The sequence below is a fragment of the Mesocricetus auratus genome, unplaced genomic scaffold, assembly GCF_017639785.1.
Source record: "Mesocricetus auratus isolate SY011 unplaced genomic scaffold, BCM_Maur_2.0 Super-Scaffold_100028, whole genome shotgun sequence".
Classification (NCBI taxonomy): domain Eukaryota; kingdom Metazoa; phylum Chordata; class Mammalia; order Rodentia; family Cricetidae; genus Mesocricetus; species Mesocricetus auratus.
Genome location: NW_024429209.1, coordinates 24,128,227 through 24,143,788, shown reverse-complemented (window position 1 = coordinate 24,143,788; position 15,562 = coordinate 24,128,227). Strand labels below are relative to the sequence as shown.

Genomic DNA, 15,562 nt, shown 5'->3' with positions numbered 1-15,562 from the left:
AAGTGGCTCTGTGTCGCGCAGGAGGGTGGGAGCCATGTGGACCCGGACAGCGCTTGGGAGTCGGGACTAGGCGGAGCGGCGCCGTGGCCGCAGCCCAGTTCCTGCGAGCGGCGTTACCGCGCCGAGAAAATGGCGTCGCGGCCCGCGGGGCCCTTTCCGGCCCGGGACAGAGGGGTCGCGGAGGATCGCGCGAGGCCGGGCGGCCGGTCTGCGTCTGGTTGAATTGTGTGCTCCAGGCTGGCCCGGGTCTGGGAGGCTGTGGAGCCCTTGAGTGCGAGTCGTAGTTGCGGGCCCGTCCGCGGCCGCAGGTCCTCGGCACTTGTGGTAGGACGCGACTGGGCCCGGGCGCGGGTCCGCGGCTTTGCGAGCAGGTATCTCGGGGGCGGGGCGGGGCGGGGGCTCGCCCCAGTCCCCGACTCTCTTTCCCTCTTACCAATACTGGTGTCCAGGTGCGTGTTAATGTAGACTGATCTTAAGCGACTCTTGGGTAAGAGGCCCTGGTTTTGATTCGGAATGCTGAGTATGTTTAATTTTCCACAAAAGAGGCTCCTTGTTATACTTGGTTATCTGGAGGTTCTGTCAGGTAAACTCAGTCGTGTACAGATGAGAATCGGCACACAAAAAGAGGTTGTGCAATTGATTGCCCCTGCCAACACCCATGACCAGCACTTTCCTCCTGGCACTCAGGGCATGTGTAGCATCACAATGGTTTGCCGAGACCATGTGCTAGGGGACTGAGGGAGGCCCAGGTAGGTCTTGAAGGTGAGATGGCGTGTCTTCGGTGCGCTGGAGTTTTCTATGGTCAGTAAAGCTCTCTGAACCTCTGGTATGTATGCCTTAATAGGCTGAAGAGTCTTAATTCCCCCAGCCAGTGCCGAGCAGCCCAACGAACTATTTCTCAGCGTATGGTAGGGTGCTGTGCCAGGCGTTACACATCTAGCAGGACGTGTTTTACCATGTTATACACCTGTACTACGATGCCAGGTGCCTTCTGTTTGGCCCTGGAAGAGCAAAGATTCGATAATGTAAACCAGCCTGTTTCACGTTGCTCTTAGATTCCTGCAGTGCCCCATGTATTTGGATCTGTTTCTCATGCTCAAGCCCCAACTAAGAAATAGTACCAGAACGGATTCTCTTTTGAACCTTAATTGGATGACTGGGTCCTATATAGATAAAAGCCCACTCATTTCTACGATTGTATCAAATGCTGTGTGTTGAGTTACAAAGGTTATACGATTAACAGATAGCGATAGTGTGCTCTTAGGAAAGAGGTCAAAGCCCAAAGTCTGAGTTGTGTTTATTTGTTCTGAGTGTGCAGGCTCACCCGTGAGACAGACCATGTTGACCAGGCTTTAGTTTATTTTCTGAGCAGTCATTTTGAGAAGTTGATAAGGGAAGGTGAGTAGGCAGTCGTACATACTTCTTTAAAAGTAATTCTGGAGACTGGAGAAATGGCTCAGCTGTTACGAGCTACTGTTTGTCTTCTAGAGGACCAGAGCTTGGTTCCCAAGCATCTATGTCCACCCATCTGGAGGGTTCACAGCCACTTGTAACTCTAGTCCCAGGAAATCCTGTGCCCTGCTGTGTTCTCTTTGGGCACCTACACACAGGTGGCAGACACAGTTTATCCCCAGGTGTTGATTATCTTCTGTGGTGTTTGTAGGAACATATACTTTTTTTGTGTATCAAACGTGTAAGTGCTAGGGTTATGTTTTTCATGTGCCGATAGGTGAAAAGGTTAGTCAGGTTTTCCAAAATGAAGGTGGCTTTTTTTGTGCTTGGGTCGAGAGGTAATACTTAACGGGCTGAGGAGATGGCTCAGGGGTCAGGACCCATGCCAGGCAGCTCACAGCCTCCACGGGCACCTGCACTTGTACACATGGGTGTTTTGCCTGAATGTATGTCTGTGTGCCACATGTGTGCCTGGTGCCCTCAAATGTCAGAAGAGGGTAACTGATCCCCTGGAACTTGAGTTAAGACAGTTATGAGTTGTTATGTGGGTGCTGGTTATCAAACCCTGGTTCTCTGGAACAGCATTCAGTACTCTGAACCTCTCAACCTCTCCAGCCTCATACATTTTTTAAAGGACAATATTTATACAGAAAAATCTTAGAACAGTACAGAAAGGCAAAGTGGAAACTCTACAAGTAGCCCATGTCATAGCTTTTTTTTTTTTTTTTTTTTTTTTTTGGTTTTTCGAGACAGGATTTCTCTGTATTGTTTTGGAGGCTATCCCTGGAACTCACGCTGTAGATGAGACTGGCCTCGAACTCACAGAGATCTGCCTGCCTCTGCCTCCAGAGTGCTGGGATTGAAGGCGTGCGCCACCACCACCCGGCATGTCATAACTTTCTGTGTGTTCAGAAGTGAAGATGTGTGTGACACTGCATAGCTGTTTGTCAGTGCTCTTGTCCTGTATTGTGGAACCCTCTCAGGGGACACTCTCCATGTCTTGAAATCTCAAACTAGTTAGCTTTTGTGACAACACGACTCTGTGTACTAGAGAAGCAGCCCCCCCCCATGAGATCAGGCATGACAATATCTGCTTTCATGCTCTTGGTTAAATATGTCCCTAAACCTTACAGGAAATGTGGACACTTGTCATTTTGGTGGGTGACATTGACCATGTGTTGCACATTTGCCAAGTGGGTTGCTTATTTGATGTTTGACCTGGTAGGGCTTCAGAAACAATTCTTAAGAAACTTGAGGTCTGTGTTGACCCCATTTCAGAAAGGAGCTAACAGCCCAGTGCACAGTCCACAATTTGCAGCCAGGACTGAAGGCTTGAAGGTTCCTTTTCATACTTGGCTCTTCCTGAGCCTCTACCTCACCCCTACTTAGTTAACCCTAACCCCCAATGTCTTGGAATTCTTGCTCTGACTGTTGAGAATGGAAAATACTTGTTATTGGAACTGGAGTAGGAATTGGGAGCCTATATCCAGAGAGCTATCTCTGAGAAGCTTGACAGCCTGGGGTCATCAGGCTATGTTAGATTATTACAAAAGAAAATCATGTCTTTTGGATTGACTTAGCCTTCTTGCTACCTCTTTTCACTTGTGTTAATGTTAAGTGCTGGGTGTTGATTCTCTTTACTGGCTTGAGAATGGAGTTCAACTGTGCACTGATCTGCAAAAGATGATACTGGAAATCCTGCTAGAACTCCTTTATCAGAACCATACTTCATTACCCCACCCCCACCCCATAAAACCAAAGAAAAAAACCCGTACATTGTCCCCTGCTAATCTCAGAAGGAAAGGGGGATTCCAGCTGAAGTATGGCTCCTGACTGAGTTTCCCAAGCCTCACAGAGTAATAACTGACCCTCAATGAGGAGGGAAGGAGATGGGATCAGATTGGGTCTGATTCCTGCCCATGTGAACCCCGGCTATACAGGCAGACAACAAGTGTGGGGGTTCTCTGCTCAGTTCCCACTCCAGAGTTGTCACACTCAATTCATGGTGACACTAAAGAGCTTTTGATTTATTTGGGCTTTGTTGATCCTGATTGTTTGATTTTACAATCGACACATTTAAACCTTTCGCTCGGTTTAAAACCTTGGTTAAACTCATCTGCCCTTATGTTAACAATTTTTATAATTTAATTTTTATTTTTGTTTTTTTTTTTTCGAGACAGGGTTTCTCTATAGCTTTGGAGGCTGTCCTGGAACTTGATCTGTAGACCAGGCTGGCCTTGAACTCACAGAGATTCGCATGCCTCTGCCTCCCAAGCCCTGGGATCAAAGGTGTGAGCCACCACGGCCACCCTGCATGTTAAATATTTTGTGGGAACTAATTTCTAAGTCTAAAACCACTTCATGAGAAAAGTTTATGCTTTTTGTAAATATGTTTATCTCACAGTGACTGGTTTCTTCCATCTGTTTCTATTTCAAGTGGCACGTCACTATCCTTTGGCTTCTGGAAAAAGTATGAATATAATTCGCGGTGAGGGCATATGATATCTGAGTGCTGTGCAGATAGATAGCTTTGATCTGGAGATCCAACTACACATTGTAACCATTACTATTCAAAACAATTAAAAGTGCTTTTATTTTTTTTTGCAACAAGGTCTCACTATGTGGCTCTGGCTGTCCCGTTAATCACTATGTAGACCAGGCTAGCCTATCTATGCCTCCTTAAGAGTGCTCTTATTGCCAGGTGGGGCAGCACGAGCCTTTAATCCCAGCACTCAGGAGGCAGAGTTCCAGGCCAGCCTGGTCTACAAAGTGAGTTCCAAGACAGCCAGGGCTACACAGAGAAACCCTGTCTTGAAAAGGGAGCTCTTTATTGTTGAAATGAGTTGAAAGAATAGTTGACTCTAAACACTTAGGAAAACTGATCACCCTTTTTTTTTTTTTTTTTTTTTTTTTTGGTTTTACGAGACAGGGTTTCTCTGTATTGTTTTGGAACTCACAGAGATCCGCCTGCCTCTGCCTCCCGAGTGCTGGGATTAAAGGCGTGTGCCACCAACGCCTGGCTCTGATCACCTTTATACTGTTACTATCTTTGAACTGTTTTTATTGGCTCAATGAGTTACTTGCCTTTTGGGGGAGGGTATGGAAGAAATGATTTCCTTGTGTTATTGAAGGTGCTTTCATTCAGGTCATGCTCCTCCAAGAGGTGAGAGTTAGAAATTGTCATTGCCATGATACTTAGGACAGTGCCACATTCAGCTGAAAGTGTCTGTAAGGGAGAGACACCAGGATTGTTTGACCAGCCTTTTGCATTTACCATGGGATGTAATATGTTTTTCATTGTAGACAGTAGGACATTAGATGGTAAGAGAAATACTTAGATTAGCAATTGTGAGTTAAATTCTGAAATCAGATATAGCCAGTAAGAAACCAAGCAAACGGCCAACAGCTTCATGTGTTTATTTGGGACTGATGCGGCTCTGGAACCAGACTGGGGGGAAGGTTGCACTCAACAATCTAGGAATACAGTGTGGATACTAGGCTTCCTGATAAACCCAAGAAATGACACATGAAGCGTAATCTGGGGTTGAGGTGACCTGAAGAGCAATAGTTACCTATACAGAGCCCCACTGTTTCTGGGTTTGTGAAAGAGCAGGAGGGAGCCCGCCCTATGTAACTGCTTTTAGAGTCTTGGCACCCTGCTCCAAACAAGGAGTTTCTAGTTCCTGGCTACCACTAGAAGAGTTGAAATTTCCTCCCTCTGTGGTGAGATATTGTTTATGATTGAATAAAGCTTGCCTGGGGATCAGAATGCAAGCTAGCTTCACTAGTTGGCTAAAAAAAACTGGGCAGTGGTGGTATACACCTTTAATCCCAGGATTCAGGAGACAGAGACAGATGGATCTCTATGAGTCCAAGACCACCCTGGGCTACACGAGAGTGAATCGTTCTAAAAGAACAGAGCTCACACCTTTAATCCCAGCACTGGAGAGTGTATAAGAAAGAAGCAAACAGTCTCATGTGAGATTCAGTTTCCAGTCACAGAAGACAGGAGCTCCATTCCAGCCTTGGTAGAGATAGGAACCAGTTAGTGTCTGACTGTTTTGCCTCTCTGTTCTTCAGGTAAGCTTTATTAAATCATAAACAATTGTGTCAATAATCACAATTCCCCCTTTTTTGTCTAATTGCCACCAAATTTAGAAGCCTATACTTTTTACTAGAAACTGGAAGGAGCGAATCTGGGATACAGAGAGGCTTGGAGGCTTAGCTGCAAGATCAGTCCTCAGTTCTTGACAAGTGTTACTGTTTGTCTCCACGTGTTTATAAAGCAGTAATAACTGTGAAGGGCATTTTGTTTGTTTTTGGTTTTTTTTTTCTTTGTTCTGGCTTTTTGTTTTGTTTGTTTGTTTTTTGGGACATGGTTTCACTGTGTAGTATGGCTGTCCTGGAACTTACTCTATAAACCAAGCAGGCCTTGAACTTAGAAATGCACTTGCTTCTGCCTCCCAAGCACTGGGACTAAATGCATGTGCCACTACCTCCTGGCTCTTTTTTTATGATTTCCTCAACTTTTTCTTTCACCTAACCAGAATAATTAAACAACATGTGATTTGGCAAATAACATTTGTTTGCTGAGCAAGAGACACAAAGAAATAAAAATTGGGTTTCTTAATATTCCTTCATGGGCCCAAGCATCAGCATTTGTGATAGGAAAGTTTTGCAGCTGTAGACCTTGGGGCTCAGTGACAAGAGCCAGGCCTTGCCATCTGCTGGGTAAGAATCATATGGACAGCAAGCTGTTCCCACTGAAGACAAGAGGAAAGTAAGTTTTCCCATCCCTGAACAGACTGAATTTTGTAGGCACATTCTAATTATTATTTCACTTTATGGGAATTAACACTGGTTATAAAAAATCCTTTTCTTAGATAATCTTTCATTTTTCATAAACAGGGTTAGCATCGTCTAGGTACCATTTACTTAACTGAGATTGCCCAGATAAAAGATCTTACTAATAGAAACTATAAGATAAACTGTCCTAACCTGTCAGAATTAACAAATTCTGAGTTAGAGCCAAATAATCTTTACTGCAGCACTGGATATAATTTCTAAAAAGTTAGAATTGCTTCGAAATTACATTTGGAGGCACTAGAGGACTGTTGGTATTCAGTAGAGTGCTCAGGCCCTGGGCTCATCCCAGGCAGTGCATAAGCCAGTTGAAGTGTGCCTGTCTGAGTAGCATCCCAACACTAGGGAGGCAGAGGCAGGTGTGTTTGAAGGCAGGGTCATCATGAGCTATATAGGGAGCAGAGGTCAGTCTGAACTACATGACAGCCTGTCTAAAATAAAATTGTTTCAAGGAAAACAAGTCTGAAAGCATTTTGCCATCTAGTAGGGCAAAGTGTGCATGTACACGGGTGTTAAGAGTCATGACTGGAGCTTTAGTGTGGCCACCTGTCACATGGCCCACTGAGAGCTAAGAAGTTAGTTTCATGTTTGTGGCTGTAGACAAGTTTAAGCACACAGTAGTTAGAATAGTGCTAGTTGAATCTTGAGATTAGAGTGGTTAAAAGGTCATGCACACTAAAGGTTTTTAAAGTGTTAATGTTTTGGGAGAGTGGGTTTTGTTTAATTTGTCCTTTGTAATGGTGATGTTTTACTGAGTCAGGAAATGGGAAGGGACTTTAGAGGTTGTTAGGAGCAGGAAGGATGGAAGATGGTGCATTGTAGATGATCCCCTTCTGTGGGATCCTTGAAACCTTCCTTGGATGTGAATGATCAAAACTTTCTGAAATAATAGTCCAATATGATGGAACCCTGTGCTCTTACTGTGGACTGGGTTTGTAAAATAAATATTTCCCTTTAGAGTATCTTTGAGAGGAAAGGGGAACTGTGGTTAGTATGTAAAATGAATTTTGGAGCCAAGGAAGATGGCTCTGGGTTGGAGTGTTTGCTATTAGTCTGAGTTTGGTCCTTCAGACCTGTACGGTGAACGGAGATAAATGACTACTGCCAGTTGTCCTCTGACCTCTACACACCCACACCATAGAAGACATGTGCATGCATGTACCCAGAGGAAATAAGTGTAATTAAAGTGTTAGTGTCCTTGAACAAAATGTACGTACTGCTTTTATTAGGCTTAGCCCTCAGATGCACATCTGTGTCACTTTCCTATGAGGAGCTGGTACCTGTGTAAAGATGTACACATCTCCTTGGATGATAAGACACTACAGCTGACGGGCTCTGTGTTTGGCAGGCATGCTCTCTAATACAAGTGATGTGAGTCTCAAGAAAACCAACCGAGGATTTGGGAACTTATCTGTAGTTGTGAGCTTGATAGCTTTCCACAACTATGTAAAATGACATGCATCTGTAGGGCAGGGACTTTCTTCATAGAGTTCACCTAAAACCATACAAGGCAGAAGCATGTTTGGAAATCCTGTTAATCTTTTTTTGTTAAGCTAGAGATCTGCAAAAATAAAAAAATAACTACCATTATTAATGTTTGTGTAATTTTTTTTTTTTTTTTTTTTGGTTTTTACGAGACAGGGTTTCTCTGTATTGTTTTGGAGGCTATCGGTCCAGCCCGGCCTCGAACTCACAGAGATCCGCCTGCCTCTGCCTCCCGAGTGCTGGGACTAAAGGTGTGCACCACCACCGCCCGGCTGTAATTTTTGAAAATAACAAAAAATATTAAGTATGGTGGACTTTTAAGTATTTTTCCGAAATAACAGTACATTCCACATAAACAAAAGATCTTTGGAGTCTTCAGAGTGTGTTTTGCTGACACCAAAAGCTTTGAAACCTACCACCTAAGAATGCTGGTCAGCCATATAACTAACCTGTTCTACTGTCAGTCTTTAACATGTAGTTGGCATTGAATCTTTGGAGCTCTATCCTTAACAGCACTGCTGAGAAATGGTAGCTCTGAACCTCAGTAGTATATAGCCCAAGTTGTTCATGAGTGTGCTACAATCCTCCTGTCTGCTGAGTACTGCCGTCACACCTGGCTTTAGAGTGAGAGAGGAGAGAGAGAGAGGAGAGAGGAGAGAGAGAGAGTGCCATTTTGCGTCCTACTCTATTGCTTTCTACGTTACTTCCTTGAGACAGTGTCTCATTGAACTGGATACTTGGCATTTTAGCTAAACTGCCTTTCTGAGCACATTCTAATGTTGGGGCTACCAGTGTAGTGTAGTGCATGTAGCTATACCAAGCTTTGTATGTGGGTGCTGGAGATTTGAACTTGGGTCCTCATGTTTACAAAGCAAGTATCCCATTGAACCACCCCAAACCCCTACATAAAATTTTAATGTTGTAGCTTTATTGTATATTCTATACTTCTGTTTAATAGGAAACAGTGGGTTTTAACTGAGAGGAGGGGAAAATGCCTTTTATAGTCTAACTCAGTGGCTCACGCCTTTAATTTTAGCATTCAGGAGGAGACTAAAGACAGTAGGATTGCCATGAACTCCAGGGCATCTTGGACTAGATCCAGCCCTGTTCAGAAAGAGACTGAAAGAGACCATGCACATGCTTAGAGATGTAGAAAGTTAATTATAACTTTAGTACATTCAGAAATGGCCACTTTTTTCTTCTTTGGGGAGAAATTGTTAATATGATATGATTACAGTTTCGTGGCCACTTTTTTATATGGACTGTAATGTGTAGTATGCAGAATTGGGTTAGAAATTGGTTTTGGGCTTGGTACCCAGGACCTGTGTATACTAGGCAACACAAGTGTTTGCTGCTCTTACTTAGTTTTATAAAATGGTCTCCTTGTATAGCTGAGGTTGGCCTTGAGCTAGCCTTTCTCCTGTCCTCCCTATCTCCTCAGTACTGAGATTTACATACCTGTTGCTGTGTTGCCAGGCACTAAAATTATTTTTTACTTATACCTTATGAATATGTTTCATTTTGTTTGTACTTTTGTCCCAATACATTCTGTGCTTTTATTTCACAAACTGAGCTTTATTAGTTTTCTGCATTGGCAGAGTTATGAAAAAATTTTCAAATACAGAATAATTATTACAAATGACTTCTCATTCTATTTAGCAGAATTAACTGCATTTTTTTATTTTTTTATTTTTTTGCTTTTGATTTCTTCAAGACAGGGTTTCTCTGTGTAACAGCTCTGACTGTCCTGGAACTAGATCAGGCTGGCCTCTTGATTCACTGATTCACTGAAATTCACCTGCCTCTGCCTCCCGAGTGCTGGGACTAAAGGTGTGAGCTACTGTGCCTGGCACATTTTTACTTCTTAATATTCAGGAGTGTTCTAAATCCCTAGAAATATGTTTGTTTTTCAAGTTAACTGTACTTTTTACCCCAGTGTTGGGGATCCAATCCATGCTAGGCGGACACTCTTACCAGTGAGCTACATTTTCATCTATAACTTGAGTCTTTAAGAAATTCTTTTTAAGTTAATTTACGTGTATGAGTGTTTTCTTTGCAAGAATGTCAGTATACCACATGTGTGTCTGTTGCCTGTGGGAGTCAGATGAGGGTATTAGATTTTCTGGATATACCCTGGAATTATGGGTGCTGGGGTCCAAACCCAAGTCCTCTGCAAAAGTAACAAATGCTCTTAATTGCTGAGCCATCCCTCCAATCCCTGTAAGTTGGATCTTTTAAATGCTCTTCATTCCTGATATTATTGTGATTTTTTTTTTGTCTATGTAAGTACTCAGTGTTATGAAATAAATACAGGCATTCCAGTTTACTCTAAGAATCAGTTTCTGACTTTCTTGTTTTGTTGTCTGTTTAGTTTTTGAGGTGCTATATTGGTCCTGTAGCCCGGTCCAGCCAGTAGTTTCTAAACTCTTTAGTTGGATTTTTGTGGCTAGCTTTCCATGTGATAGAAACTATAATGACACCTGTAACTACATGGATTAGACACATGAGGTCTAAAAGGTTGTTGTCACTTTAAGGATTCTTGGAATGTTTGCTCTTTGTCTTGGGTTACTAGGGAGACCACAGTTAGCTGGAAGGCAGTTGGAGCCAGCAGAGAGAGGAGTAAGGTGAGGAGTAAGAGGTGGGTTCTGCTCAGAATCGCTGGCCCTGGCCATTATAGTTTTCCGAGACCTGGCAGGAAGCTGAGAGAGAGTTTAGATTATGATCATATGAAAGAGGAAAGGAGAGGGCTGGATTTTTGGGAGGATGGGGGTGGAAGGTGTTATGCTTTTTTGACATAGAGCCTGAGAACAGTGTCATTAGTTAGGACCTTAACAGAAAGATTGGGCAAAATCAAAATGTTTACTTATTTAGGATTGAGACGGTCTCCTTGTATAGCCCAGACTGGTATCAAACTCACAGTCTTGTTCTGTCTGCTTCAGTCCATATGTGCCACCCTGCCTGGCTCTCACATATCACATTGATGTTCAGTAAATATACATTTAGTTCTTGTAAGTTTCTTATTTTAAATTAACATGATACTTATATACTACTAAGATTAAAAAAACAATTGCACAATTTTGTTATTTAGACTTTCTACCTTTTGTGTTTCTCCTCAATGTTGGGTTTCTTTGTGCTGGGTCTGTTTCATGATAAGCTGCTAATTGAATTCAGAAGCAACTGATGCCCTGAGCCACCGCCTTCTCTCCTTGTCTTCGACTCTTGCCTGAATGGCCCCTTCTTTCAGAATATACCAATAGCACTACTTCCTACTCAGAGTAGGTTAAATAGGATTTGCTTTTTCTTGGTTGTTGCTGTGTGATGTAGTCACAGTTGCTTAAGATCTGTAACATGTTTTCTCTTTGCTGTAGGAGCTTGCTCAAGAAGCAGTCCACACTGTCTCTTTGGTTGTTGGAAGCTCCAGAATCTTCTCACTCATGAGCTGAGACTGACAAAGGTGTGGTGAAGCTTGGCATCTGCTGCACCCGTTTCCCCAGGGTTATTGTTACATGTGGGATTGTCAGCCAAAGATTTCCACGCTTTCAGTTAGGGCATAGGTAAGTGGCATCATTTGTATATGTATAAAGAAATGAGTATAATGTGGCATTTATATGTGTTTTTACTAATCTAAAGTACCAGATTTTATACTCTTTAGCACAGCTTTGTTTAATGAATGGCCATTTTAGTTAAGAATTTTTGACTCACTGTTTTCACTTTGACTATGCTATCATTTTGTAAACCTTAATTGTATAGTTTCTGTCTAATTAGAAACCTGTTTTGTAGAGGAAAAGTGGAGATGCCTCTTGGGTTCTTTCTGGGCTGGAGGACTTCTTAGGAAAGGCAGCAGGGGTGGCCCCTAAGTAGAGATGCAGTCTTGTCTGAACTTAGGATGCAGTTATCTTGCTTCAGCCTGTGTCTGGAATGTGCTCAGTGGTAAAATGAGAGAGCTTAGTTTAAAAATGTTTTGGTACAAAACTTGTTTTGCCTAAACAGCAAGACCAAATTTCTCTCCCCAAAATTTTATAATTAGAATGAACAAGCCATTATAGTAGGTACAGTTTGATACTTACTCAGCTGTGTTTAATTTTTTTCTACTTTAAAGTTTTTTTTTTAAACTTTTATGTGTGTACGTGACTATCATGATGTGTGTGCAGTGCCCACAGAGGCCAGAGGGGCTGAGAGTAGAGTAAGTTAATAGCTCTCTTGTGGATGCTGGGATTCAAGCTCAGCTCCTGAAGAGCAGTCAGTGGTTCTCACTGCTGAGCATCTCTCCAGCCCTAGCTATGTGTATTTAAAAGGATGCACTGGGTGGATATGGTGGTGATGTTTCTAATCTCAGCAGTGAGGAGGTAGAGGCAGGTAGGTTTCTGAGTTCAAGGCCAGACTGGTCTCCATAGCAAGTTCTAGGCCTCTCAGTTACATGGTGAGACCCTGAGGCCAGCCCTCCTCTTTAAGTGACAGCAGTTCAATGCCTTTGTTTCTATCCTTGTTATCCAGCAGTCTGAGGAGTTGTATTATGACTTAGAACAACTGTTGGTACCTGACTTAGTTGAGTTCTCTGACTTTTACCGTTTTAGGGGAGGTCACCTAAGAGGTGACTAAGAAGTGATTCTTCCCTCAGTGGCTTCACGTGACCTGAAGGCCATAGGTGATAAAGATCAGTACTAGGCAACTGCTGTAGCTGAGTGACAATTATTTACTAAACTACTAGGAAGGAAAATACTATTTAGGCTACTGATAATCTTAAAGTTTCTGTGTTTTGCATTTTTAGGGTTTTCTTTAATACCAATCCTTTCCCTAAGATGGAACATGCAATAATATCATTCATCACTATCATTTAAATGCTATTAAAGCCTGGACAGCTAGGAAAAGAATTTTCAAGGTATATACCTTTTCCAGTTTTGTCTTTGTAAATAAGAATGAAAATTCCGTCTTTTAGAAAGAAAAGACCTGAGTGTGTGGTAGTACATGCTATAGTCTCAGCTCTTGGGATGCTAGGGCATGAGGGTCACCCCAAGTTTTTAAAGCTGACCTTTGCCACATGGTAGTAGCAAGACACCTTAGAGAGGGATACAGACTTGGGGCTATTTGGACAGTAATATACATTGAAGCTGTGGCACTGTGTTCAGGAATTTGAGCAGTTGTTCCTTGTTGGTGTCTACAAGAGATACTCCATGCACAGACACACTGTCCCTTCCAGTCTAGATCCTGGATAAGAATAAAAACAAAACAAACAAAAAACAGGGCCAACGCCCCAGCTAGCCTTGGTCAGACTTCTGTGGACAGACCCAGGAGTGGCACACACCATGTGGCCTGTGCTCGCTGATGGTCATGGGCAGCCTGACACTCTACAGAGTGCCTGGAGAATGGCATGGCCTCCAGCACCACTCACATGTCTGTTGGCCTTCCTGTTTGGGTTTTCATGCTGCTTGAAGTGCCCTCACTTCTTAGTTTCCTAGCTATTTTGTGTTGGTTCACTTTCTCAGCTGGATTATTTTCTGCAGAACATTTGCTGCGCACACACCCGTAGAAACAGTGATCAGAAGCATCTAGTGTGTGTGCAGTTCTGCTCCTCTAAGAAAATGTCCTATTGCCACTTCTGGTAAGGGGCATTCACTAGGTGTCCCCAGTGTATGGCCAGCCAAGACTACGTGGTGTGGTGGCTTGCTAGTTTGTTGGTCACAGTGTGATTGCCTTTTATCATTAGGTATGGATGATAAAGGGCACCTGAGCAATGAGGAAGCACCCAAGGCTATCAAACCCACCAGTAAAGAGTTCAGGAAAACCTGGGGGTTTAGAAGAACCACGATTGCCAAACGTGAGGGTGCCGGAGACACCGAGGTGGACCCCAGTGAGCAGCCACCACAACAGCATAGCCTCTCTCTGCGCCGCAGTGGACGACAGCCAAAGCGCACCGAGAGAGTAGAAGAGTTCCTCACCACAGTTCGCCGCCGAGGGAGAAAGAGTGTGCCAGTCTCACTGGAGGATTCCAGTGAACCCACATCCTCCACAGTCACTGATGTGGAGACAGCCTCAGAGGGCAGTGTGGAGAGTAGTTCTGAGGTCAGAAGTGGCCCTGCGCCTGGCTCCTCAGGGAAAGAACATCCTGCCTCTTCTGAAAAGGCAAAAGGAGGTGATGAGGAAGAAGACACCTCTGACAGTGACAGTGATGGCCTTACTTTGAAGGAGCTTCAGAACCGCCTTCGAAGAAAGCGAGAACAAGAACCCGCCGAGAGGCCCCTGAGAGGCATTCAGAATCGCCTTCGGAAGAAGCGCAGAGAGGAGGACCCTGCCGACACTGGGAGTGTCCTAACTGGCAGCACTGATGAGAGTTTACCTCTCTGTAAGCCGGAGCCTGAGGCTAGTCAGGGACCAGTGTCCCAGTCAGAGAAAGATGACAGAGAAAATCAGTCAGAGGGGAAAGCAGCTCAGGGAAGTAAAGAGGAAGGCCCCAGGGATGCAGGCAAACCAAAGCCTGAGTGTGAGGTTTACGACCCCAATGCCCTGTACTGCATCTGCCGCCAGCCTCACAACAACAGGTAGGTGGAGGGAGAGAGCTTGTGCCCTTTTCAGAGAGCCAAGGGATGGAGACAGCAGAAAGGCTCCATTTGCTTTGGTGCCAAAGAGCTTAAAGCTGGGCTTGCCAAGCAGTTGGTTTATTGAAAAAAGATGGATGGGTCCTGTAAAAAAAAGAAACAGGAAGAATGCGTACATGTGGACTATCTAGACCCACTCTCTGCACTGTAACAGCCAACAGCTCTCCCCTGTGGCACTCACATGGTCACTTGTATACAGTCAAAGTGTCGAGCATGAGATGACAAGCTCACTGTCTCGATCTCAAGCTATGTGCAACCTTTGGACAGTATAGATAGGTGAGAACCATCTATTGTCCGAAAGGTCCTACCGGAGAGTGTTACTCTAATGTCTCTAGTTCACTCTTAAATAGTGGTCCAGCCAAAAGATGAAGGGCTGAGGATGTAACTCAGTGGTTAGAGTGCTTGCTTAGCATGCATGATGCCCTGGGTTTGAACTCCAATGCCTCATAAAATGTTGTGGTGGCATATACTTGTAATCTCAGCGTTCAGTAGAAGCAGGAAGATCAGAAATTCAAGGTCATCCTTGGCTATATAGGGAGCTTGAGACATGTGAAACTGTCTCAAAAAAATAAGTAAATAGAAAAAAAATAAAAAGCAGATTTGTAATGCTGGTAACAAAAGGAAGGGCACATGGATGTTTTTAGTTCTGATCTCACTTTATTTGCTTGTTTTCATAATAGAATTTTAAGTTTGGGTGATAGTGTTGTGCAGTAACCACATAACCTTCCCATCATTTCAGGTTTATGATCTGCTGTGATCGATGTGAGGAGTGGTTCCACGGTGACTGTGTGGGCATCTCTGAGGCCCGAGGGCGGCTCCTGGAAAGGAATGGGGAAGACTACATCTGCCCAAATTGCACCATTTTGCAAGTGCAGGATGAGACGAGTGCCAGTGCCACTGATGAGCAGGACACTGGGTGCAGACTGACAGGTGCTGACGGCACAGACTGTACAAGTATAGGGATAGTAGAGCAGAAGTCTGGTGAAGACCAGGGGATAAAGGGTAGAATTGAAAAGGCGGCAAACCCCAGCGGCAAGAAAAAACTCAAGATATTCCAGCCTGTAAGTATCTATTCGCCATGACAAGCACAAATGTTGGGCTCAGTGCTGGTGAAAGCACCCGAGGCTAGGAAGGTGCCTTTTCTTTGGAACAATTAGGCTTGCTGTGGG

General features: G+C 43.9%; 1 protein-coding gene across 9 annotated transcripts in view; it reads left to right on the top strand.

The window, feature by feature from the left end:
- The window catches only part of Dido1 (death inducer-obliterator 1), a 56,603-nt gene that overhangs the window by 10,697 nt on the left and 30,344 nt on the right, over positions 1-15,562 (top strand). For 5 of the 9 annotated variants that reach the window (XM_013116627.3, XM_013116628.3, XM_005074526.4 and 2 more), the window contains exons 2-4: positions 11,169-11,354; positions 13,505-14,336; positions 15,133-15,454. In XM_013116627.3, coding sequence (XP_012972081.1) covers positions 13,507-14,336; positions 15,133-15,454 — 1,152 coding nt within the window. In that variant the 5' untranslated portion in view covers positions 11,169-11,354; positions 13,505-13,506. Of the gene's footprint in view, positions 1-22; positions 372-10,400; positions 10,439-11,168; positions 11,355-12,568; positions 12,680-13,504; positions 14,337-15,132; positions 15,455-15,562 lie in introns of those variants that run through there. The other 4 variants (XM_013116631.3, XM_013116630.3, XM_040732850.1 and 1 more) reach the window with 4 other exon arrangements.